The 27,487-nt window shown below is 42.1% G+C and overlaps 1 protein-coding gene across 8 annotated transcripts in view; it reads left to right on the forward strand.

The window, feature by feature from the left end:
- The first annotated feature begins 3,070 nt into the window (after window positions 1-3,070).
- The window catches only part of klhl2 (kelch-like family member 2), a 160,041-nt gene continuing 135,624 nt past the window's right edge, over window positions 3,071-27,487 (forward strand). For 5 of the 8 annotated variants that reach the window (XM_072255916.1, XM_072255920.1, XM_072255918.1 and 2 more), the window contains exon 1: window positions 3,071-3,336. In XM_072255916.1, coding sequence (XP_072112017.1) covers window positions 3,269-3,336 — 68 coding nt within the window. In that variant the 5' untranslated portion in view covers window positions 3,071-3,268. Of the gene's footprint in view, window positions 3,337-3,496; window positions 3,558-3,639; window positions 3,721-27,487 lie in introns of those variants that run through there. The other 3 variants (XM_072255924.1, XM_072255919.1, XM_072255917.1) reach the window with 3 other exon arrangements.

The following is a 27,487-nucleotide window of genomic DNA, read 5'->3' on the forward strand; positions in this document are numbered from 1 at the left end:
GTCCTCCACCTCTCTCTGTCCTTGGCCATCTTCTCTACAGTGTCCCAGGTGTGGTTCAGAGTCCTCATCTCTCCCTCTACGGTACAGCACCAAGTTGTCTTTGGTCTCCTGTTTCCTCTGCCCTTCAGAGGTCCAATGAAGTGCTGTCTTGACGGGAATTGGTCTGGCTTCTCATCTTCAGGACAAGGAAAATATCTGCAGATAACTTTGAACCTGTTCCTACATGCTTCAAGGCTGCCACCATCGTTCCTGTGCCGAAGAAATCTTCAGTGTCCTGCCTCAACAACTACCGTCCCGTTGCACTCACATCCATCATGAGGTGTTTTGAGAGGCTTGTCATGAGGCACATCAAGACCCTGCTGCCCCCCTCACTGGACCCCCTGCAGTTCACGTACCATCCCAACTGTTCAACAGACGATGCCATTGCCATCACCCTCCACCTGGACAAAAAAGACATGATGTTTGAATGCTGTTCATAGACTTCAGTTCAGCATTCAACACAATCATTCCTCAGAAACTGACTGGAAAGCTGAGCCTACTGGGCCTGAACACCTCCCTCTGCAACTGGATCCTAGACTTCCTGACTGGGAGACCTCAGTCAGTCCTGATCAGAAGCAGCATCTCCAACACCATCACACTGAGCACAGGGGCCCCCCAGGGCTGTGTGCTCAGTTCACTGCTGTTCACTCTGCTGACCCACGACTGTGCTGCAACACAGCTCAAACAACATCATTAAGTTTGCCGATGACACGACTGTGGTGGGTCTCATCAGCAAGAACGATGAGTCAGCATACAGAGGAGGTGCAGCGACTAACAGACTGGTACAGAGCCAACAACCTGTCTTTGAATATGAACAAAAGAGATGGTTGTTGACTTCAGGAGAGCACGGAGCGACCACTCTCCGCTGAACATTGACGACTCCTCCGTAGAGATTGTTAAAAGCACCAAATTTCTTGGTGTTCACCTAGTGGAGAATCTAACCTGGTCCCTCAACACCAGCTCTATAGCAAAGAAAGCCCAGCAGCGTCTCTACTTTCTGCGAAGGCTGAGAAAAGTCCATCTTCCACCACCCCCCCCATCCTCACCATCTTCTACAGAGGATGTATTGAGAGCATCCTGAGCAGCTACATCACTGTCTGGTTCAGAAAGTGTACCATCATGGATCGTAAGACCCTGCAGCGGATAGTGAGGTCAGCTGAGAAGATCATCGGGGTCTCTCTTCCCGCCATTACAGACATTTACACCATACACTGCATCTGCAAAGCAAACAGCATTATGAAAGACCCCACGCACCCCTCATACAAACTCTTCTCCTTCCTGCCATCTGGCAAAAGGCACCGAAGCATTCAGGCTCTAATGACCAGATTATGTAACAGTTTCTTTTCCCCAAGCCATCAGACTCCTCAATACCCAGAGCCTGGACTGACACCAACCTACTGCCCTCTACTGTGCCTATTGTCTTGTTTATTATTTATTGTAATGCCTGCACTGTTTTGTGCACTTTATGTAGTCTGGTGTAGTTTTTATGTTGTTTTACATGGTTCAGTGTAGTTTTTGTATTGTCTCATGTAGCACCCTGGTCTGGAAAAATGTCGTCTTGTTTTTACTGTGTACTGTAGCAGTAGTTATGGTTGAAATGACAATAAAAAATGACTTGTTAGGCTTCTTGTAATTCTGAAATTCTAAGTAAAATTTATTATTGGAGTACATACACGTCACCACATACTAACCTGAGATTCTTTTTCTGTGTGAATACTGAGCAAATCTAGAACAGGAACTGTTAACTGTAAACAAATTATGCAAATCCAGATATAAATGAACAGCAATAAATAAGAATGAAATAACAATATTACCGACTGCATTAAAGCTACACATCAAAGAGTGTAGCTATCCCCTTTCGTTCAAGAGCCTGATGGTTGAGGGGTAGTAACTGTTCCTGAACCTGGTGCTGTGAGTCCTGAGGCTCCTGTACCTTCTACCTGACGTAATGAGAGCCGTCTCTACGTTAAATTTAATTTCAACTACTGTAGAATTTCCCATTTTCTGAACCCATGCAGATTTAGTTTTATGATGTGATCAGTTGAAAACGGATGAACTGATTGAAATCTGCCCATTTTAAGCTTGTGCTAACATTAAAAGAAATGATTTGACAAGGTTTAAAAATGATTTCAGGTAGAATATGCACATGAGATGGCATAATGTCATTATGATCTGCAACAGCAGGGAAAAAAAGTCCCATACCTTCCAGACAGCAACGATGAAAGATATTTCCCTGTAAAGCTTTCAGATGATTATTGGTCTACAATGCCCCTGGATAGTACTGGTCCAATCCCAGACCCATGTACACCCCAATTTCTTTCACTCCACATCCTTTCACCTATCTGGGCACTAATCTCTGGAATTACCTCCTTAAATCTTGTCTTTCTACCTGTGCCCCTTCGAGTTTACATCATAAAATCTTCCTCGGCAGCTACATATTTTCTTTTCTTTTATCTCCTCAGATGGCGGAGCTGGGCTGACAACGGTCCAGCAGAGCACAAAGGTACGATGTGTAGTGTAAACGCGCAAAATCGGTGCAATTTGTCATTGCTATCAATAGCATCAATAAAAACAGTTGCTACGGAAACAGGGTCAATCGCAATGGCATTAACTAAATTAATGAAACCGCGCACGTTACGGGCAGGCATAATGAGCATAGCGACGGGCAACATTTCACGTAACGGCAATCTGGGTGATTTCACTCCAACACTGCGGATTATTTAAATAGGGATCTGTGTTTCAGGTTGCATTTTCGTTGTAAAGTACACGGCTTTGAATATTCGGTGCAGTTCGATACTAAGTGCCAGCAATGTCCGAAAGGCAGAGATCTCATGATACTGAAACACTTCTAATAAATCGCATATTGTGAGTGTGTTTTCACCTGGGCTTCCAACACAGAATGATCATTACCTGTAAAATAAATCACTTCGGATATTGGGAGCAGGATTTCGACCAAAAGTTGGATGTGGGAAGTGCCTGGGCGCCGGGTGGAGGACGTGGAGCATTGTGGGAGGTTTTGTTTGCAGGATGCGCCGCCTCTCCTGCTTCCCCCTCCAGCTGCTGGGGAGGGTGGCGTGTAGCATGCTGGCAGTGCCAGTGGCCGGCAGCGGGAGTGGGCAGCCGGGCGCCCCCTGCATCGCACAGGGACGATGGAGCGGCGCTAGAATGGACAGCCATCGCGCTCGTTCCTGAGTGGGACGGGCAGCCACCGCGCGCGTTCCACACTGGAATGGTGCAGGGCGCCGTGTTGGCTTTGCGCACTCGGCAACAGGCGGAGACAATGGAGATACAGCAAATGTGAGTGAGCGAGCGAGCGTGGGCTCGGCCGCCAGGAAGGCAAAGCGAGGCGAGAGCAGCCGGGAACCCAGTGTTGCGACAACAGGTGGCTCCTCCGGCCGGGGGAGACCCCGCTGAGGGAGATACGCGCGCTCTTTGGCTGAGAGGAAGCGGCTTTTAAACAGAGAGGAATCTCGAGAGAGCCGGAGAAGCGCAGGCTGGTTTGCTAGTAGAATGGCAATGTAATTGTCCCAAAATTTTAGGATTCAATGTATAAAGTATATGTAGAAGGCGAAGAGAGGTAAAAATTAAGCTTGGAACGAAGGGTCAAATTCCAAAGGAAATTTGATTTTCTATTTGTTTGGGAACACTTTTCTCCATGGATGTACAGCAGCCGTTGCTATGGTGAATATTTTGTTGCACATGCATAGTTCTGTTTGTTGAGCAATATTTAAGGGTTATATGCTAAAATTGATTCGAATTTGGGATACAGGATTACGAACTACGCTTTTTTTTAACACCAGGTTCAGGAGTGAAATTAAATAAAGACGTTTAAAAAGGGGCACACCTTTTTTTGGGAGAAGATTATTTTTATACTGTGACTGCATTGTGTGTTTTGTTTTGCAGTGTTGATTTTAGCATTTGCGAATATTATAATTTAATGCAGCTGGACTCTGAATTTCAGTGTGGTTTGTTATCCTGTCTTTTTGAGCAAGAAACACGTGTTTTTCCTGAACATTGAGGAATTAATGGAAGTAATTTGAGCAGTTATGATAAAATAGGAGGAATGTTGGCATAATTATCTCTATTGTTTGATTCTATTTCCCCCCTCTACTGTACACTTTATACTTCACATGATATAGACCGTTTTGCAGCCTGTCTATTTGCTCCCCCCTCCTTTCCCTCTCCCTCTGTGAGTACTCACTTGATTTACCCCAAACTTGTGATTTTTGTGACATAATTTAAGTGGAAGAGAACAAATAGAATTCTGAAAATGTAATTTCTAAACTTTTGTATCTCGGGCATCTTGTGATCTGAAACAATTGTCTATAGCTTACATGGAGGCCAGCTTTTTGGACTTTTAAGGAGTGATTTTATTTTATTGGTTGTAATTTGTGCAAATCAAGATCAATCTCATTATCTTATTTTGTGTTTATTTTTAAATAGCTGAATATGAAAATTACTTCCGTCCATCTCAAATTTAAGGAGAATTTTTCAGGATATGGATCTGTTTGTTTGCCCAGGAAGCTTGGCCTTTTTTTTATGGAGTAGGTGTAAAATTCTGTTGCATTCTTCCCTTGCATCTTGTTTGTTAGTTAGACCCTTTAATACAAATGGTACCTAACTCACCGCTTTTGTAAGACTGAATACCTAAAATGTCTAAGATGGGTATCAAATGTGTAAAAATTGTTTTGTCAGGAGCTACTCCCTTGTAATTAATTGGGAACTTCTTTTTACATTAAAGGTGTGACTGTTGATTTTGCAATTGAAGGGATTTTAGCAAGTTGTTAATTTGTTATGAATTGATTTTGGACATTGGGATCCAGTTACAAAACTAAAATGCCTTTATATCAATGTGACTACAAGTGACTTGAAACAAGGATATGTTAAAAGCATCACAGCTACATAGGTTCAGATCATTCTGCCTATGTACTGGATGCAGTAGAAATGTAGTGTTGTGTCAGTCATGGTATGTGTCCATTTGGGTTGATGGTTTTCAAAGTATTCATCTAATTTAATTTCTTCTATTATCTCACTTGTGTTTCAAAATGTGTGTAGCCTATGCCATGAATAAATATGCTCGTGACTGTAATATCAAGATGGCAGGAAAAATTGGGTATCTTAGCTGGGCATCATGCTGAGGCTTAAACCAGTAATTTACTAGCAGGCGAATATATATTTCATTTTAATACGTTGTACTTAATGTCGCCATTTGTGTGCAGAAGAGCAAACTGCAGAAGGACAGTATCTTTCAGGGCAGATTTGATGGGCTAATTCTACTCTTGCGTCTTGTGGATATCTACTGGGTTCATATTGGTTGGTTAGACATTCATGTCTACGTGGCCTTGTAGATAAAGTCCTCCGAAAGAAGGGGGCAATTATTTTTTTGCTCTAAAGGCAAGCTTAAAATCTTCATTGATGTTCAGTTATAAATTTTGACCATGATTCGTCCCATATTCTGAGAATATATTAAAAACTAGTGGTACAGTGAAATAACTAGTAAAAGTGCCAAGAGCCTGGGTTCAATCCTAACCATGGGCACTGTCTGTATGGAGTTTGCATGATCTCCCTAAGACTGTGGGTTCACTCCTGCTTACTCTGGTTTCCCCTCGGATCACGAAAAGTGGAATTTGATAGACTGTGAGATCGGCTTCTGTAACGTGTGCCTGGCTTGCTTGTAAGCCACAGAGTGATGGAGCAAAACAGCTCAGAAACAGGCCTTTGCCCAGCTAGTCCATGCTGACCACAGTGCCGGCCAAGCACATCTCAATTTCCTGCATTCGGCCTGTGTCCCGCTAAGGATGTTGCCTGGATGCCTTATGAGAATAGGTTGAGTGAACTCGGCCTTTTCTCCTTGGAGTGACGGAGGATGAGAGGTGTATACGGTGATGAGAGGCATTGATCGTGTAGATAGTCAGAGGCTTTTCCCCAGGGCTGAAATGGCTGGCACGAGAGGACATAGTTTTAAGGTGCTTGGAAGCAGGTACAGAGGAGATGTCAGGGGTAAGTTTTTTACGCAGAGAGTGGTGAGTGCATGGAATGGGTTGCTGGTTGAGGTGGAAATGATAGGGTCTTTTAAGAGATTCCTGGATGGCTACATGGAGCTTAGAAAAATAGTTTATGGGTAAAGCCTACGTAGTTCTAAGGTTTGACACAGCTTTGTGGGCCAAAGGGCCTGTATTGTGCTGTATGTTTTCTCTGTTTCTAAGTTCCACCCCTCCACATACCAATCCAAGTGTTTCTTAAAGATACTTTATACCTGCCTCTGGAAGCTCACTTCATTTACCTACTACCCTCTGCATGGAAAAAGCTTCCCCTTAGGTCCTTTCTAAATTTCTCTCCTCTCCTCGTAAACATCTGCCCCAAGTTTTGGTTCTGGGGAAAAGACTTGCTATCCATCTTATTGATGTGTCTCATAATGTGAAATATTTCTATTAGGACACCCCTGTTTCTTGAACATTCCGAGGAAGAAAGACCTAACTTGGCCAACCTCATCCCATGTCTCAGGCCCAGTAATACTCTCAACATCTTTGTAAATCTTTTGTGCACTTTCCAGTTTAATCACAACTTTTCTATAACAGGGTAACCAAAACAGTATTCCTCACAAATATGGCTTCTCAAATGATGTGTACAACTGCAACATAATGTCTCCACTGCAATACTCATTGATCTGACAGATGAAGGCCAGCATGTTAATGCCTTTCTCCTCACCCAATCTACCTGTGGTGTTCCTTTCAATTAACTCTGCACTTGTATTCTGAGGTTTCCCTGTTCCATTATGCTCCCTAGTGCCCTACTAAGTCCAAGGCTGGTTTGACTTTACAGGTAGAGTGGTGGAATCTGTGGGAAATTGATGAGAATATCAGATGGAATGAGTGTAAATGACTAGTTGATCCTCAGTGGGCTGAAAGGTTTGTTTTTGTACTGAATCGTTCTGACATAACTTGCTGTTTTTCTATTTGCTGTTCTCTGTGAGCCATCATTTTGATGTCATGGTTTAATCTCATCTATGTGTTAGTATTTTCAACTCTCAGTAACAAAGGAAACACAAATTGGGGATGATATTTTTATCTGTTCTTTCTCTTTTTGGGGGGCTTGGGGATTTGTCATGAAATTTCCTACATTTATGCTTAGAGGCATTTGTATTCAAACTTGACTAGTTGACAGATCTTGTAACTGATTCAGAACGTACGAGTGTCAAGCCCACTTCTTAAATTGGATAATGGAGGAATACAACACAGAAACGGATACTCCAGTCCAACTTGTCTATGTTGACTATGATGTATATCTAAGCATTTGTCCATGTTTGGCCCATATCCCTTCTAAACCTTTCCAGTCTATGTATTTGTCCAAATGTTATCTAATTCTTGTCATTGTAGTTTCCTCAACCACTTCCTCTGGCAGCTAGTTCCATATATGTACCACTTTCAGTGTGAGTGTGTTGGGTACTATTAAAATCTTTTACATTGAACATTCAGTAAGACCTCCACCAATTGTCAATCTTCTTGGCTTGGAATGTTGATCGTGGCTTAATTTGGATCACAATTATGTGGAAATAGGCCAGTCCAATTAAATTTTAATGTGGCCGACAGCGCTCATTCATACTGCTGAGATTAAACCATGCTGCCAGAAAAATAGCTTGCACAGAACAGCAGAGAAAGAAAGTGAGATGGTAGTATTGAGAATGTACATGTGGGTAAGAACAGAAGTCAAATTGTGGACCATGTTCTGTTTTTTTTCTTCCTTTCAGAGACATGTCATCATATACCTTCAAAAGAGGTTTGGCGTCAGATGTAGGAATGAGATGCACTTCAGAACCGACATCAGAGGACTTTTTTACTTTTGCCAACTATAAGCTGATAATTGAGAGCTAGGAAAGGGACTTTAAAAACAGGACTTGCTTTGTGATTGTCAACTTGTTATTACTTCCAGTGTCATACGGTGACAAACATAGGAGTAGGAAGATAAAGCAAAGGAAAGTGTAATTGGAGAGATGGCTTTAGATTTCTCAGGGTCAGAACAAATACAGATGATGGAAATCCAGAACAAAATCAGGAAATGGAGGAAACATTTGGCAGGTCAGGTGCATCTGCTGGAAGAGAAGCAGACCAAAGGCGTCATCTCAAGGTCTAGAATTGGGAAAGTTGGCTTTAGTTTGCAGAGGAGGTGGCAAGAGGACTAGATGGGACAAAAAGAATATTTGTGATGGCTGAAGCCAGGTCAAGAGACTTGATGGAAAAAGTTAGATGGTGAAACGATTTTTGGTGCTGCTTATAGTAGAAACATGTAGTACAGAGAAAGCTCCATGAATTAGGAACGGCTTCTTCCCCTCTGCGCCCATTTCTCATTGGTCCATTCTTCATTCTTCCTTTTTATTTGCACTATTTATTCATTTTACAATGTATAGTTTTATAGCTATGCTCTGAACTGAGGCTACCAAACAACAAATTTCACTTCATATAAGACAGTGGTAAACCTGATCTACCTGCCCCCATTAGGCCACTTTTAGCCTGGAATTTGTCCCATTGTTAGATAAGATAGTGACTTTGATAATGATAAGCACATTAAAAAGAAAAGCACATCAAAGGTAGAAAAAAGTCAAACATCAAAATGGAGAGAATATTTGCAAGAAAATAGATTATATGGCTGTTGGTTGATCAAAGTTAGAATGTGAATATTGGGATGGTTGGCATATAGGATGGACGTTGGGCAGCACGGTAGTGTAGTGGTTAGCACACCACTTTACAGTACAGGCAGCCTGGGTTCAGTTCCTGCCGCTGTCTGTATGTTCTTCCCGTGACTGTGTGGGTCTCCTCTGGGTGCTTTGAATTCCTCCCACAGTGCAAAGTGGTCAGTGTAAATTGTCCCGTGATTGGGTTAGGATTAAATCGGGTGACTGCTAGGTGGTGCGGCTCAGTGGACCTTCTTCATGCTCTACAGTATCTCAATAAGTGTGAAAAGGAGTTGTCTTTGTGTCTAAGGAATAACATTAGTGGCAGAATTAGCATAAGTTTGGTTTGAGCCAAAGAACAAGATGGGACAGGAATTGTTGGCAGGTGTTATTTAATGTTGACCAAAGTATGAAGCAGGACAGAGTGCAGCATATTTACAAAAAAAAGTTCCATTTAATGTACAAAAATCAAACAGCAAAAATAATCCACTCAAGATTGACAGGTACAATTGAAGGCAAACTAATTCCAAAAAAGTGGCTTACAAAAAATTGTAGTAGGCCTGATGTGCTCGAACATTGCAAAGGCAGACCGACAAATTAACAAACAGCAAGAGAGTAAACTGGCAGAAATAAAGAATCGTCTCTAAGCTTTTCCTATAGCTGTGCAAATGTTGGGGTGGATAAAGCATGTGGGTCCCTTACAGGGAGAGACAGGGAATTTATAATAAGAAATAAAGAAATGACAAAGGGATGACAACCAAAAGAAGGCAGGAAAGCAGCACCCAATATCGCCACCCAGGATATGCTCTTCTCTCATTGCTGTCTTCAGGAAGATGGTACAGGTGCCTCAGGGTTCATCAAGTTCAGGAACAATTGTTTTCCCTCAGCCTTGACGCTCTTAAACCAAAAGGGATAAGGTAATTCAACTCCACCTGCTCCATCATTGAAATGTTTCCACAATCTTAGGACTCACTTTCAAGGACTCTTCATCTCATGTTCTTGATATTTATTGCTTACTTATTTTATTATTATTATTTGTTCCTTCTTGTGTTTGCACAGTATGTTGTCTCTTGCACACTGGTGTAGTCTTCCATTTATTCTATGATGGGCAGTTCTCCATTATGGATTTATTGAGTATGCACACAAGAAAATGAATCTCAGGGTTACATGTATATGGTGATATATATGTATGTGGATAATGAATTTGCTTTGTGCCTCCTTGAGGCATCCGAGAAGCACCAGAGAACTATGTGAATAAAGAGCTGAAAAGAAAATGTGTTACCGAGTTGCAGAGATGAATAGCCAATTAAATCCAAGGAGCTGATGCTTAGACCCCGGAGTTTTGAAAGGGGTGTTAATAGAAGTTATGGGTGCTCCACTTATCATTTTACAAATTTGTACATATTCTGGAACTGCTCCTGCGGATTAAAGGGTAGCATGGGACAGTGCACTATTTACTTGGACAGAGGGGAAAATGGGAAACAAACAACCTTCTAGCATTAATAGTTGGAAAACTGAGGAAATTTAGAATTACTAATGGAATACCCTGAAAAGAAGAATAGAAATGAGCAAGGTCAGCATAGATTTAGAGAAGGGTTGATTAGTGGGTAATATCAGAAAGGTTTCTACAAAAGCATCATGTAAAGTGAAGTGAGGCAACACTTCACTTGTGAGTCTGTTGGGATCATCTATTGCATCCAGCGCTCACGGTGCGGTCTCTTCTACATCGGTGAGACCCGACATAGATTGGGGGACCACTTCGTCGAGCACCTCCGCTCTGTCCACCACAACAGACAGGATCTCCTGGTTGACTCTGCTTCACATTCCCATTCGGATATGTCCATACATGGCCTCCTCTACTGCCATGATGAGGCTAAACTCAGGTTGGAGGAGCAACACCTCATATACCGTCTAGGTAGTCTCCAGCCCCTTGGTATGAACATTGAATTCTCCAACTTCTGGTAATTCCCTCCCCCTCCCTTCCCCTATCCCAATTTCACTCTGCCCCCTCCCCCAGCTGCCTATCACCTCCCTCTTGGTTCCACCTCCTTCAATACCCATTGTGCTTTCCCATATTCCTCCTTCACCTTTCCTGCCTTTCCCCTCCCTGCTTCCCTTCCCCCACCCCTTGATCTTTTCCCTTACTGGTTTTTCACCTGGCACTTACCAGCCTTCTCCTTCCCACCATCCCCCCACCTTCTTTATAGAGCCCCTGCCCCCTCCCTCTTCAGCCTGATGAAGGGTCTCGGCTCGAAACGTTGACTGTTTGTTTCTACGGATGCTGCTCGACCTGCAGAGTTCCTCCAGTGGTTTGTGCATGTGAAGTTTCCCATCAAGATTAGAACATATGGAATTGAATATGTAAACTGAAGTGGATTAAAAATTTGGTTATTGTAAAGGAAACTGTGAAAATAAATGAATTGTGGCAGGTTGAGGCTAAATGGGGACTGCAGCGGCCCAGCTGTTCATAATCCATAAATTTGATTTGGCTGGGGGTTGACTAAATTTCATGTTTCCAAGTTTGTTAATGTTACAATACTAGGCAAATTTGTGATTAGGGAGGTGCATTTGAAGGGTCTCCAAGGGGGATTAAATGTGTGAGTGAGTAAGAACATAATATAGAGAAAAGGCGAAGGTGCCGGTTTGCATAAAGTAGACTAGCAATGATTTTAAACTGGCGAGAGATTCGGTAGTGTTGATGTGCAAAAATATCTGGAGGCCTTTGTACACAAATCATTGATAACCAATATGTACGTAAAGAAATATTTAGGATTGCATTAGAAGACTTGGAGCAAAGATGTCTCATTTCAGATGCATTGGCCTTGGTTGGACCATATATTGTGTAATCTTGTCATAGAGGGAGTGCAGTGAAGAATCATCAGACTAGTTTCAAATAGCTCTGGAGGAAAATGATGTTGAGGTAGAATGATAGTGATCTATTCTTGCATTATGCTCCCTTGCAAGGGGAGTAAGCTGAAATGTAAGCTATTTCTTCGTAGATGTCTCCTAAGGTGCTGAGTATTTCTAGCACACTTTATTTTCAGTTCTTGAAACATTTTCCTTTTCAGTGATCAAATTCCATCAAATGTAATGAAAGTATAATTTATCTGAGATGTGATTCATTGTCTGCAACCTCTGTCTTTATTTTATAGTTTAAAAAAAGTGAGGAGAAGTTAAGCACATCTTGCAAAAGACGTAGGAAGGGATGTGTCTGATGTAATCTTCATTATAACTCCAAATATTGCTTTGGTTCTTTACTTTGCAAACTGACTTCTATTTTTTTTCTCACTTTGGCAAGTACTAAAGGTCTTGGGTTAGCAATCATTTTGTTGTTCATCTGTACTGTGAGAGTAGAATTAATAAACTACAAGGGTAATAAATCCCTGATGGGTGTTGTATACAGACCTTTGAACTGTAGCCAGGGTGTGGCCTACAAATTACATAGAAAAGGCATGTAAAAAGGGTGATGTTACAATGGGGATTTTAATATGCAGATAAATTGGGGAAAGCCAGTTCAGTGCTGGATCCCAAGAGGGAATTTGTAGAATATCTATGATATGTTTTTTTTAAAGCAGCTTGTGGTTGAGCCAACTAGGGAAAAGGCAATTCTGGATTGGGTGTTGTGTGATGAACCAGATTTTATTAGTGACCTTAAAGGAAGGGAACCCTTAGGAAGCAGTGACCAATTCACTGTGCAATTTGAGAGGAACGGTTAAAGTGAGATGTTTCATTATTACAGTGGAGTAAAGGGAATTACAAAGGCAGAAGCGAGAAGCTGGCTAAAGTTGATTTGGAAGGAGATACCAGCAGGAAAACTCAAAATCTGAGGTCTAAAGGGATTTGGGAGTCCTCATGCTGGATTCTGTAAAGGTTAACTTCTGGTTGAAGATGGTGCTGCTGGGGACGAGTGACAACAAGCTAGTGCTTAACAAAACAAGAAATACAACTACTTTATTAATAAGACTTTTTTCTGTATAGAAAAAATTGGTAAATGATCACAGAAAACAATGAAGAGGCGAGTACAGGCAAGGCTGAGTCGAGGGTTGAAGTTGGGGTGAGTTCGAGGTTTATTTGAGATGGAGTCGGGTCAGTGGAGTGGAGGAGATTCGGCGCCCGTCCGTCTAAACGGAGAGTGAGGTTTGATTGATCTAAGCGCTGGGCTGATTTGGGAAGGTCAGATATGGGTCGGAATGTGGCGGCAGGGCCCAGGCCTAGGTTAGGGTTGCAAACTTTCTCACTCCCAAATAAGGGACAGAAGTAGCAGTCAAATACGAGACACTTGTGTTTACCCCCGAGAAAGACTACCATGACCATGAAGTCTTGCGCGAGCACCTGTGTGTGCATGCGTGACGTGCGTATACATGAAGTGTGCATGCATGTATGTGCTGATTTCATTTTTCCTCTACAAATCGGTTTTGGCTTAATCTTCCTGATTCTGTTAAGTGAAACTACACTATGTACATTATTTCTACTTTATACAGGCTGTGTATTTATCATATCATTCCTGCTTTTACTATATGTTAGTGTTATTTTAGGTTTTATGTGTTATTTGGTATGATTTGGTAGGTTATTTTTTGGGTCTGGGAACGCTCAAAAAAATTTTTCCCATATAAATTAATGGTAACTGCTTCTTCGCTTTACGCCATTTTGGCATGAAAGGTTTCATGGGAACGCTCTATCTTACCGAGGGAGATACGGGACAAGGGTGGTCCCGTATGGGACAAACCAATTTAGCCCAATATACGGGATGTCCTGGCTAATATGGGACAGTTGGCAACCCTAGCCTAGGCACACAGTGTATCAATGTGATAGGGCCCGGTTCTTAGAGTGAGGAACAACCTGATGTTTGGCTGATTTTAAATGCTGGGCCAGATGGATTGAAAATGCAGGGTGTTAGGACCAGAGGCGAGGGTTGGGCCGGTTCTGCTCGCTACTCTGTGACGTTTACTCCACTCCAGGTTGTACTGAGGCTGTGGGCCTGCACTGGGCTCCACAAAGTTTACTTGGCTATGTGGTGATCTCAGGCTGAGGCTCTGGGCCTGCTCTGGATGCTCTGGGCTTCATGTCTGAGCACTCACTTTCATTCTGAATTTGCTTACTTTTATTGTTTGTACAATTGTTTTTCTCTCTGCACATTGGGTGTTTGTTTGTCTTTTTTAATGGGTTGTTTTGTGTTTGCCTGTAAGGAGACAAATCTCGAGGTAGTATAATGTGTACATATTTTGATAAGGCTTCTGAGAAGGTTCTGGGATAAAAGGGAGACACTGCCTAGCGGAGTGGTCGTCAAAGGAGTATGAGGCAGAGTAGTAGGGCTTTAGCTCATTGGGGTTTCAGCGAGGACGGGCCTAGGTGAAGTAAGGAGGTAAGCTACTTTCATGTCTTTTTTTTCCCCTCTAACTTAAGAATAGTGGGTATGACTGCAAGGCCAGTTTTCTGCTCTGGGGGTCAGATGTGGGATATCCCGGAGACATCCAGCCTCCCTGATGGCCACGTGCACCAGCTGCATCGAGTTTCAGCTCCTCGAAGACCAAGTTAGGGAACTGGAGCTGCATCTCGATGACCTTCGGCTTGTTAGGGAGAGCGAGGAGGTGATCGACAGGAGCTACAGGCAGGTAGTCAAACCAGGGTCACAGGAGACAGATACGTGGGTGACTGTCAGGAGAGGGATGGGAGGGTGTCAGGTAGTGGAGATCACCCCTGTGGCTGTTCCCTTTAATAAGTACTGCATTTTGAGTACTGTTGGGGTGGGTGGGGGGAATGACCTACCTGGGGGAAGCAACAGTGGCCATGCCTCTGGCACTGAGTCTATCCCTGTGGCTCAGAAGGGTAGGGAATGGAAGAGGATGGTATAGTTAGAGGGGCAGATGGGTGATTCTTTAGGTGCAAAAAAGAAATATGCATGATAGTTTGCCTCCCAGGTGCCAGGGTCTGTGATGTTTCTGAACACCTCCACGATATCCTGAAATGGGAGGGTGAACAGCCAGAGGTCATAGTATATATTGGGACTTACGACATAAGTAGAAAGAGGGAGGAGATTCTGAAAGCAGAATACAGGGAGTTAGGAAGGAAGCTGAGAAGCAGGATCTCAAAGGTAGTCATCTCGGGGATTACTACCTGTGCCACGTGACAGTGAGTATAGGAATAGAGTGAGGTGGAGGATAAATGTGAAGGATTGGAGCAGGGGGCAGGGATTCAGATTTCTAGATCATTGGGTCCTCTTCTGGGGCAGGTGTGATCTGAACAAAATGGATGGGTTGCACTTCATTCCGAGGGGGATCAATATCCTGGTGGAGAGGTTTGCTAATGCTATTGTGGAGGGTTTAAACTAGAATTGTTGGGTGGGAACTGAAGTGAAGAGGCAGAGGATGGGTCAGTTGGTGCATGAGTAGAGACAGCTTGTAGGGAGTTTGTGAGGAAGGATAGGCAGATGATAGAGCAAAGATCCACTCAACATGATGGTTTGATATGTGTCTATTTTAATGCAAAGGAGTATCATAAACAAGGTGGATGAACTTGGAGATTTGGATGTCTTGGGCAGGAATGGCTGCTGAGTGTGCCAGGCTTTAGATGTTTCAAAAAGGACGGAGGGAGGCAAAGATGTGGGTGTGTGGCATTACTCATCAAGGATAGTACCATGGCTGCAGAAAAGGAGGAAGTCATGGAAAGATTATCTACCGAGTCAGTCTGGGTGGAAGTTTGAAACAGGAAGGGGCAGTAACTCTACTGGGTGTTTTTATAGATCCCCCAATAGTAACAGGGATATCGAGGAGCAAATAAGGAGGCAGATTCTGGAAAGGTGCAATAATAATAAGGTTGTTGAGATAGGAGATTTTAATTTTCCTAATATTGATTGACATCTCCTTAGTGCAAGGGGGTTAGATGGGGTAGAGTTTGTTAGGTGTATTTAGGAAGATTTCCTGATGCAACATGTAGATAAGCCAACTAGAGGAGAGGCTATACTTGATCTGGTATTGGGAAATGAACCTGGTCAGGTGTCAGATGTCTCGGTGGGAGAGCATCTTGGAGGTAGTGACCACAAGTCTACCTCCTTCACCATAGCGCTGGAGAGGGATAGGAGCCGACAATTTTGGGAAAACATTTAATTGGGGTGGGGGAAATATGATGCTATTAAGCAGGAACTTGGGAGCAGATGTTCTCTGGGAAATGCATGGCAGAAACGTGGCAAATGTTCAGGGAACATTTGCATGGCGTTCTGCATAGGTATGTTTCATTAATGCAGGGAAAGGATAGTAAGGTTAAAGAACCATGGGTATACAAAGGATGGAGAAAATCTAGTTCAGTAAAGAAAAGCTTATAAAAGGTTTAAGAAACTAGGTACTGATAGAGTTCTAGAAAATTACAAGGTTGTCAGGAAGGAGCTCAAGAATGAAATTAGGAGAGCTGGAAGGGGCCATGAAGGCCTTGGCAAGCAGGATTAAGGAAAACCCCAAGACATTCTACAGTATGTGAAGAGCAAGATGAGCCATGTTCAAATAACACCAATCAGGTGCGATAGGGGAAACGTGTGCATGGAGTCAGAGGAGGTAGCGGAGGTTCTTAATGAACACTTTGCTTCAGTATTCACCAGGGAAAAGGACCTTGGCAATTGTGGGGATGACTTACAGCGGACTGAAATGCTTGAGCATATAGACATTAAGAAAAAGGATGTGCTGGAGGTTTTGAAAAGCATTAAGTTAGATAATTCGCTGGGATCAGAAAGGATATACCCCAGGCTACCGTGGGAAGTGAGGGACGAGATTGCTGAACCTGTGGCGATGATCATACGACATCAATAGGGATGGGAGAAGTACCAGAGGATTGGAGGGTTGCAAATGTTGTTCCCTTGTTCACAAAAGGGAATAGAGATAACCTAGGAAATTATAAACCAGTGAGTCTTACTTCAGTTTGGGCAAGTTGTTGAAGATCTTGAGAGGCTGGATTTATGAGCATTTAGAGAGATATAATCTGATTCGCGATAGTCATCATGGCTTTGTCAAGGGTAGGTCATGCTTTATGAGCCTAATTGAATTCTTTGAGGATGTAACAAAACAGATTGAAGGTAGAGCAGTGGATGCAGTGTATATGGATTTCAGTAAGGCAATTGATAAGGTTACCCATGCAAGGCTCCTTCAGAAAGTATGGAGGCATGGGATCCAAGGAGACCTTGCTTTGTGGATCAAGAATTGGCTTGCCCACAGAAAGCAAAGGTAGATGTTTTGTATTCTGCATGGAGGTCGGTGACCAGTGGTTTTCCACAGGGATCTGTTCTGGGACCCCCCCCCCCCCGCCATATAAATAACCTGGATGAGGAAGTACAGGGTGGGTCAGTAAGTTCGCTGATGACACAAAAGTTAGTGTGTTGTGGAAAGTGTGGAGGGTTGCCAGAGGTTACAGTGGGACATCGATAGGATGCAGAACTGGACTGAAAAGTGGCAGATGGCGTTCAACACAGATAAATGTGAAGTAGTTCATTTTGTAGGTCAAATTTGAAGACAGAATATAATAATGGTAAGACTCTTGTCAGTGTGGAGGATCAGCGAGATCTCAGGGTCCGTGTCAGTGTCCATGGGACACTCAAAGCTGCTGGGCAGGTTGACAGTGTTGTTAAGGAGGTGTATTGTGTATTGGCCTTCATCAACTGTGGGATTGAGTTCAAGAGCCATGAGGTAATGTAACAGCTATATAAGACCTTAGTCAGACCCCACTTGGAGTAATGTGTTCAGTTCTGGTCACCTCACTACAGGAAGGATGTGGATACTATAGGAGTGCAGAGGAGATTTGCAAGGATGTTGCCTGGATTGGGGAGCATGCCTTATGAGTGCGCTGAGTGAACTTGGCCTTTTCTCCTTGGAGTGATGGAGGATGAGAGATGACCTGATAGAGGTATATAAGATGATGAGAGGCATTGATTGTGTGGATAGTCAAAGGCTTTTTCTCAGGGCTGAAATGGCTAACACGAGAGGGCACAGTTTTAAGGTGCTTGGAAATAGGTATTGAAGGGATGTCAGGAGTAAGTTTTTTTTTCACACAGTGGTAGGTATATGGAATGCACTGCCAATGACGGTGGTAGAAGTGGATACAATAGGGTCTTTTAAGAGATTCTTAGATAGGTACATGGAGCTCAGTAAAATACACTGTGGAGGGCTCTGTGGTAGGGAAATTCTAGGCAGTTTCTAGAGTAGGTTACATGGTCAGTACCACATTGTGGGCTGAAGGGCCTGTAATGTGCTGTAGATTTCTGTGTTCTAATAAATGTACTTTAAACTTTGAGTCAATGGTGAGGAAGGCAAGTGCCATGTTAGCATGCATTTCGAGAGGACTAGAATAAAGAAGCAAGGTTGTAATGCTGAGGCTTTATGAGGCATTGGTCAGACCATATTTAGAATGTTGTGAGCAGTTTTGGGCACCTTTATCAAAGAAAAGTTGTGTGAGTATTGGAGAGGGTCCAGAGGAGGTTCACGACAATGATTCTGGGAATGAAAGGGTTAACATACAAGGAGCATTTGATGGTGTTCAGGCTGAACATGTTGCAGTTTAGGACTAGTGTGGAAGTCGAATCTGGGTAGAGACCGTGTAAGTACAAACTCTTTGTTCAAACACCCAGGGCTTACTCAGTTATTCGCTCAAACAGGAACAGTCTGTGTTGGTTCCTGTCCAGTCCACCAACTAACTCACAATTCCCCTTACAAAATGGATATAGTCGTTCAGATACCTCCACGCATACCAAGCTGGAGTCAGACTCATCTATTGCTTGACAGGACCGAGAGAGAAATTACAGAATAGGCATAATGGCCTCGTACACAAACAGGCTGGAGTGGTCTTTTCTCTGCGCGTGACTGCACAAACGAACAAGGATCTTGAAACACTGTGTAACTCTGAGAAGAAATATGGCTCAGTGTGGCTTAGCACATCTGTTAACCATCAGTGGTTTCTTTCAGAAAAACATCCTATTGTTTAACTAACGTGTTGGCTCTTTTACATACTAGAGGGATGTCCATGAGAAAAGAGCTGAAGGGGAATTTCTTTTGCTGGAGGGTAGTAAATCTGTGGAATTCATTGCCACAGGTGGCTGTGGAGGCAAAGTTATTGGGAGTATTTAAGGCTGTGGTTGATAGATTCTTGGTTAGTCAGGGCATCAAAGGTTTTGGGGAGAAGACAGGAGGATGAGTTTGAGAAGGATATTGAATGGCAAAGCTGATTCGATGGGCCGAATGGCCCAAGTTGCTCCCATGTCTTCTGATCTTGATTTGCATGTTTTACTTGGTGTGCTCCAGTGTGGACAGTTAGGACACCTTGCAATGCTTGTAAAATAATATGTAAGTGCATTCATTTCCAAGCTGAATATTTGAATTAGCCATTTCTAACATGATAGTTAATATTTTGAACTTGCTTCACTTCTCACACAAATAAATCATAATGTGGATGTGAGACAGAATCATGATGGTACTTTGAAAGTACCACAGGAAGTAGAATTGCAAATGCTGTGGACTCTGGTTAATTGGGACACATTGCGACCAGTCCATTTTGGCTCAATAGGCAGCTGCCCTAGTTAGCCAGTTTCAGGGAAATAGTTTAAAAAAGACAAATTACTGTTTAATTAAGTAACAGATTGTGTATTTAAATGAAATGAAGAACAAATGAGAACACTACCAATACTACTGCAGTACTATAAAACGGTATTAATTCCTGATAGTTATCGATGGAGGAATTTTTTCAGTGTACGCTGCCTTTTCATTGATTGTAACTGAACAAAATCAGTGCAGACATGGTGTAGAAAGCCTTCATTGCCTTCCCGCATGAAGTGGTGTCTTAATCCAAGAAGAAGCTTCCTCTGCCTTGTTCTGATGATGAATGGTGTTGGGGAGATGGCTTTTAATTTGATCCAGTAGGGCAATTTTTTTTGGCTAATGTCAAAACTTTTCATAGCATCTTGGCACGGCTCTGAGATATTTTACAGTCAACGAAAAAGCAGTGCTTTTTGAATTGGCGTCTGTCTGTTGAAATGGATAACATAACAAGCCAAGGATACTGCCACTATTTTTAAAAACTGTTTGCTCTAAGCACTGTGTAGTGTCTAACGGCTGCACAAGAGTACGTGGTTGATGCCGGTTAGAATATTCGGCAACAACCAGCCCCAATTAAACGGCATAGTGTCCCAAATAAATGAAGAAATCCCGGATATTTTTTCAATTAGTGTTTGTTCTTTAAGAGTTGTCCCAAATAAGTGGCTGCTCTGATTTAACTGACTAATAGGAATTCCCTGTATTCAGTTGCAATATAATTTGCAGGTGGAACTATTTGCAAAGCAGGTGCCTATATTCTCTGAAAAATGCTCAGATTTTGTGGAGAGTGAAACAAATTTATTTCAACTGGATGCCACCTTGACTTGAAGTGGAAAGAAGTTCGGACTGTAACAGCTTAAACAGTACAGAAATGGGGGAAGGGAACAAGAACAGAGGTGTGGGAGTCAGGATTGATTAATAGAGGATATTAATGTAGAATAAATAATGTTAATAGAACAAGTGATGAAACCAAAGATAGAGCTAACAGAATAATTGTCAACACAGCTGCTGCGACTGCTTCCATCACATACAGACACAGGTAGAAATGATAGGTTGCTTGTAAAGTGTGTGAGACTGTCTCGGAGTTGAGCTTAGTGTGGAGTCTGAAAAGATGCAGAGGTTTTTTTATTTGTATCCCAATATCAGGGATTATTATTATTTGTCAATGGCATAAAGAAGTTTGAGAACACCTGCTCTGTGTAGAAAGATAAGGACAGATACATAGTGCTCTTGCTCAAGCTTTGCAATGCTTCATTGCGATAGGTTGGAGTGGGACAGAATTAATGGCAAGCATTTGGAAGTTTGGGGTTACACTTGTGGCCAGAGCATGAATGTTCAGCAAAGTCTGGTCACGCATTCTTTATGGGTGAATCATAGCAATCTGTTCAGTGAAAGCAGCAGCTTTCAGTAAAGATCACTGTTGCTGTCACCATTAACGTTGCCTTGATGGATATCTGTGATAGAAATGTTCTTGATACTGAAACAAGCCTTGTCAAAGGGGAGAGTTTTATGGTGCATTTTCGTGTAGTGCAAACTGCATCCTCACATTCCGCTTCAGTGTAAGTTGTAACCTGATGACCAAATGGCCCATTCTGTGATTCTATTATCATCAACACCAGAGCATCTTCCAACCAGAGCACAGACCTGATTAGACCCTTCTTCACCAGCCATGTCCCCAAAGTGATCTCTTCGATTCCAACGATGCTGCGTTCACCAGCAACTTTTATGTGTGGTGCTTAAACAATGTGAAGTTTTCAAGATGTCTGCATTAACACTGCCAATGATTTTGGTCACAAATGCTGATCTTCATTGTATGTATCAATTTTATAAACGGAGTGTTTTGAAGACTTTTTACTCTGGTCTTGGGGTTTGAATGACAATTAAACTGTTCCAATCTCCCTTTTGCATTGTACTTGATATTTGAAGCTGAAAACAATGAAGACAATTGGTGAACATACTGATTATTTTTTGTTGTTTGTGTCAATATTCACAGAGGATATTGATTGTTACAAGGGAGAGGGAAAATGCAGATTCTGACAAGACTCAGCAGTTTTGATGGATAAACCCTGATGTTTAGAACAACGAAAATGAGGAAACTTGGGTAGAGTAGAGGGAATCGGGAGGGGACTATGTGTATCAAAGAATTTCTCTGAGACCAAATAACATAATAGGTTCAGAGGTTCATTTATTATCAAAGTATGTATCTATATACAACTCTGAAATTTGCCTTCACCAAATAGCCACATAACAAAGAAAGAACATGAAAGTCATTCAGAGAGAAGCATCAAACCCACCCCCCACACAAAAACAAATGGCATGCCAATCATTAAACCCCTCCTCTCGCACAAAAAATTAACAGACCAGAACAGAACATCAACACCCTCCCCTTGCACAACGAAATGGAAAAGGAATGGGCAATTTAAAAATGCAGAATATAAAAACCAAAAGTCTGAAAAGGTCCACGGTCCACAGTCCATAAATGCAGTAGTCTGATCCATAAAACGCTGAGCCACGATACCATCCTCCAATACCATGGACATTCATCAAAAGAGCAGGACACTACAGGAGGCAGAGAGGCCTACCGCTATTCTGAGAAGCGGCGAAATGGAGTTGAACATCAGCTCGCTTCTCAAAGTCTTGCTCCATCTCGAAGTCTCTTCACATCAAGGCCGTCTGAGTATGAGCTCGCTTCTCAGAATAGCAAAGAATTGGATCACTCAAATGATCTCCAAACTGTAAATCGCAGGCTCAAACAGTCCTAGAAACACATCTAAGGTGAAAAACAGATGTGAAAGAAGTAAAGACAACATTTTTCTGAATGTTGTGCTATCTTGACTGGAATAGGGCAGTGAAGATCAGAGTAAGCTTCTGTGTAATGTGTTGCTGATGGTGACGCTGTGGGACATGCCTAACTGGCCAGATTAAGCAAAAAGGGAAAACACGAGCTGTAATGAAGCTGAGTAGAAATGATCAGTTCTGTTGAAGGTAGACTGAGTTTAAGCTCTGGAATAGCATGTAGAGTCCTGTAAGCTGGAAGATGAGGTCCCTCATGCCATTTTTTGTCGTAATTTATTTTAACTCGAAACTGCTATCACTTAATCTAAAGGTGCTTGCATTGTTCTGCCTGCCTTTTATCAGGGATGTGGAAACCTTTGTTTAGTCCTGCTCCCCAACCCATTTCCTCACTTGTTCCTAATTTCCACTTGGCTTTCACCTTCACACTTTCTTTCATTTCCCTTTTATGATCACCATCTCGGAGTGTTGCGGTGGAGTGGGGGTGGTAGTATAGCTACCAACATCATACAAATCCATGGCCTCCTACACCTTCCTTGATGATACTGCATCTCATCCTGCCCACGACTTCATTCCATTATTCTGAACTGTGGTTTCTCCCTAGTATAGCAAACAGTGCTTGATGGCATCTCATCTGTTTCCTGTGTATCTGCTCTCAGCCCTGTTAATGGCAGAAAAAAGAACTACACTTTAATAATTACATTAGCAGGTACATTGTTGTTTTAAAAACAAATGCAAGGTATAGTATTGCACTTTCAGACAAAGGACAGTGCAGACAAACAAAATACAAAGACCAGGAGATTCAGAGTTCGTCTTTTAGCATGTCAGATGTATGTTTAAGAGTCTATTAACAGCAGGATAGAAGCTGTCTTTGAACCTGGTATGTGCTGTCAGGCATTTGTATCTTCTGTGCAGTGGGAGGTGAAAGAAGAGACGATGATGGGAGGTGGAGGAGGTCCTTAAAGTTATTGACTGCTCCCCTGATGTGGCAGGAAGAGTAGATGGTCAATAGAGGGGAAACCAGTCTGCATGATGGACAACTGGATGGTAGTCAGAATTTCTTGCAGTCTTGGACCTAGCAGCTACTCTTATTTTATTGAGATACAGCCTTCTGGTCCTTTAAGCCACACTGTCCAGCAACATCTGATTTAACTTTAGCTTAATCATGGAACAATTTGGAATGTCGGAGGGAACTGGAGCTGGAGGAAGCAGGGAGGACATATGGACACCTTACAGATGATGTCAGAATTGAATTCCGAGCTCCGATGCCTTGAGCTGTAACCATGTTGTGCTGACCACTACGCCATTGTGGTGATACCAAGTTGTGATGCATTCAGATGGGGGGTTTGCTTTGGTGCATATATAAAAACTGGTAAGGGTCATTGGGGATGTGTTGAATTTCCTTGGCCTTCAAAGACAAAATCATGTTCATTGTCATCTGCACAAGTTTGTGAACAGATGCAATGGAAAAACTCCCTTGCAGCAGCATCACAGGCATGTAACATCAAATGTGTAGCATCCACAAGGGAAAAAAAACCTACATTATATCATCTTTTCAAGGAAAAAAACAATTTAAACAAAAAAAAAAGGCAATTTTCTTTCTTTTTCAATCTTTTTTTATATTGAGTTTCAAATTGATAAGCATAACAATGATAACGATACAAAGAGATCGAGATTACATTGATAACGGTTAACGTATACAGACACAGACTCCGAGTAACATTTAATTTAAGCCTCTCAATCTCTTAATAACTGAACATGAAAAAGATTTTAAAAGTTTTTACCTCCTAACACTAAAACAAACAAACAAACAAAATAAAACAAAGGCTGGGCTGCCGTATTTCATCGGTTGAGATCATTATTTGTCATTAACTCCACTCCTCTATACACAAACAAAAAGTTATTGAAAAGAATTCGGAAAAGGTCAGCTTACATCATATGAAAATTTTGAATAAATGGCCTCCAAGTTTCTTCAAATTGAACCGAAGGATCGGTGGTGCCAGTCCTAATTTTTTCCAAGTTTAAACATGTTGGGAAAACCAATGAAATGTAGTAGGGGGATTAGAATCTTTCCATTTAAATAAAATGGATCTTCTGGCAATTAATATAACAAATACAATCAAGTGACAAGCTGAAGGGGATAAATGACTAAAGTCCACCATTGGTAGTCCAAAAATTGCAGTACTGAAATAATATCAAAAAATGTCTTTCCAATATTTTTCCAAAAGAGGGTAAGACCAGGGCATATGTGTCAAGGAAGCTACCACAGAATTCCATCTGTCACAGACAGGATTTATATGACCATAAAAACAAGCTAACTTATCTTTAGATATATGGGACCTATGAACCACCTTAAATTGTATCAAAGTGTGTCTAGCACACATTGAAGAAGTGTTAACTAGTTGGAGAATTTTCTCCCATTTCTCTATGGGTAAAGACACCTGAAGTTCTCTTTCCCATTCGTTCTTAATTTTATCAGACATACCTAAATGTAATTTCATAATTAAATCATAAACAATTGCTATTAAACAAAGGCAATTTTAATGTAAAGTGATTGAAGTAGTCATAATGTGGTGAAGTTGTCATAGTGATTAGGGTTGTGCTGGTTGCTTCAAGAACCAAATGGTTGAGGGAATAGCTGTTCTTGAAGCTGATTGTGTGGGACTTGAAACTTCTGTACTTCCTACTTGATGGTAGCAGTGAAAAGGTGGCACGGCTCAGGTGGTGGGGATCTTGCAGATAATACTGATAGTGGGGAAGTATGTGGCAGTGATGTATTGGGCAATTCCCTTGTGTTTCTGAACCAGACAATGATTTAATCTGGAAGTAGAAGAGCTAATGTGCTCTTTTGGCCATGGTGTCCATATGGCTGGACTAAGGCAAATTGTGGTGATACAGTATTGAAGTTTTTTTTTACCTTCTGCACTTTGGCTCCATTGATGCAGGCATGTTGTGTACTCTGCCTGCTTCCTGTAATGAATGACCAGCTCCTTTGCTGGATTTGTAATTTCCAAAGCAGAGTTGGGAAAGGAGTGGTGTAAGACAAAAGACTGCAAGGAGATGGGTTAAGACAGATCAAAAGGAGCTCAAGCACTGATTGTTAACAAGACATTTTAAAGAAAACTGCAAAAGAGGCACAAGCATGATAATGGAAAATGTCAAAAGAACAGATCACCTGAGTTGGCAAATTGTCCTTTCCAAAAAGTTGCAGAAGTTGGTCTTTACTGTTGGCCCGACTGTGGCAGCGTAGGTGTCAAAGAGAGGATGGCAATGGGATTGAGAATTCAAGTGGCATAGAACAGGAAGTTCAGAATCACCCAACAGATAGTGTTGAATTGTTCCAATGAAGAGGAGGCCACATTTTGAATGCTCTAGACTGGGTTAGACGATGTACAAGTGAATTATATTGATGCTTCTGTAATGATTGCTTTGGTACCTCAATGGTGGAGAGGGGAGAAATGAATGGACAAGTGTTGATTCTCCTTGAGTTGCATGGGAAGTTACCTTTGAAGGGGGAAACGGTGTGTGGCGATGGAAAAGCTGACCAGGGAGTTAGAAGTGAGCACTCCTTGCAAAATGCAGAAAGGAGACAGGAAGATGTGACTGATGGGAGTGGGTTTGAGCTGACAAAAATGAAGCTTGTTGGGTGGAAGTTAAGTGTCAGGAGAGCTCCACCTTTCCAACAGCAAATACATTGCAACTAGGGAAAATGTGGTTGAGAGCCACATTCTGCCACACTGTGGCAGACAGTGTGTCACATTTCGGGAATCTTTTTTGTTGCCTGATTTGCAGAGTGTTTTCAGCTAATTTTTTCCCCCCTGGTTTCAATCATCACCATCACCTTCCCTCGTAACTCTTTCTATGCTCGTCGCCTCTCTGCATTCAGTTCTACTACAGGGTCACAATCTTAAGCGTTGACAATAGGTTTGCTTCCGCAGATGCAGCTTGACTTTGAGTTCCTCTGTCACTTTGTCTTTTGATCTAGAACTTGAGACTTGCTTTTTAAAACGTTTGGTGTTAAAATGTGAGCCCTGAAGAAGGTTATTGTGAAATAGTAAGAATAGTCTCACCACGCGTGCGCCCCCCCCCCATAAAAAAAGTTAACTTGCAGGTTGTGTTAGTGGTAAGAAAGGCAAATGCAATGTTAGGGTTCATTTTGAGAGGACTAGAATATGAAAGCAAGGATTTATTGCTCAGGCTTTATAAGGCATTGTTTAGGCTACACTTCAAAGTTCAAAGTAAATTTATTATCAAAGTACATACAGTTGCAAGAAAAAGTTAGTGAACCCTTTGCAATTATCTGGTTTTCTGTGCTAATTACTCATAAAATGTGTTCTGATCTTCATCTCAGTCACAATAATAGACAAACACAATCTGCCTAAACTATAACACAAACAATTGTACTTTCATTGTTGAATCATTCACAGTCCAGGCTGGAAAAAGTAAGTGAACCCTTGTATTTAGTCACTGATAGAGCCTCCTTTAGCAGCAATAACTTCCACCAAATGTTTCCTGTAGCTGCTGATCAGACTTGCATAATGGTGAGGAGGAATTTTAGACCATTTCTCCAAATAAAACTGTTTCAGTTCATCAGTATTTCTGGGATACCTTGTGTGAACAGCCCTCTTCAGGTCATGCCACAGCATCTCACGTGGTTTAAGGTCTGGACCATAAGACATTGGAGCAGAATTAGGCCATTTGGCCCATCGAGTCTGCTCCACCGTCTAATCATGGCTGATCTTTTTTCCCCCCTCTCCTCAACCCCACTCCCTAGCCTTCTCCCTGTAACCTTTGATGCCATGTCTGATCAAGAACCTATCAAGCTGTGCTTTAAATGTACCCAATGACCTGGCCTCCACAGCTGCCTGTGGTAATAAATTCTATAAAATCACCACCCTCTGGCTAAAGAAATTTCTCCGCATCTCTGTTTTAAATGGACACCCCTCTATCCTGAGGCTGTGTCCTCTTGTCCTAGACTCCCTCATTATGGGAAACATCTTTTCCACATCCACTCTGTCTGGGCCTTTCAATTAGTATAGTACAAAGTATTTCAAAGCTCTCAAAGAGATTTCCCCTCATCCTTATAAATTCCAGTGAGTATAGACCCAAAACAATCAAACGTTCCACCTATGCTAACCCTTTCATTCCTGCAATCAATCTTGTGAACTTCCTCTGGACCCTCTCCAATGCCAGTTCGTCTTTTCTTGGATGAGGAGCCCAAAACTGTTGATAATAGTCAAGGTGAGGCCTCACCAGTGCCTTATATATAAAAAAAATGCTAACATTGCATTTGCCTTCCTCACCACAGACTCAATCTGCAAGGGTGTTCTGCACAAAGTCTCCCAAATCCCTTTGCATCTCAGATTTTTGGATTTTCTCCCTGTTTAGAAAATAGTCTGCGCATTTATTTCTACTCTCAAAGTGG

Source organism: Mobula birostris, chromosome 4, assembly GCF_030028105.1.
Source record: "Mobula birostris isolate sMobBir1 chromosome 4, sMobBir1.hap1, whole genome shotgun sequence".
Classification (NCBI taxonomy): Eukaryota; Metazoa; Chordata; class Chondrichthyes; order Myliobatiformes; family Myliobatidae; genus Mobula; species Mobula birostris.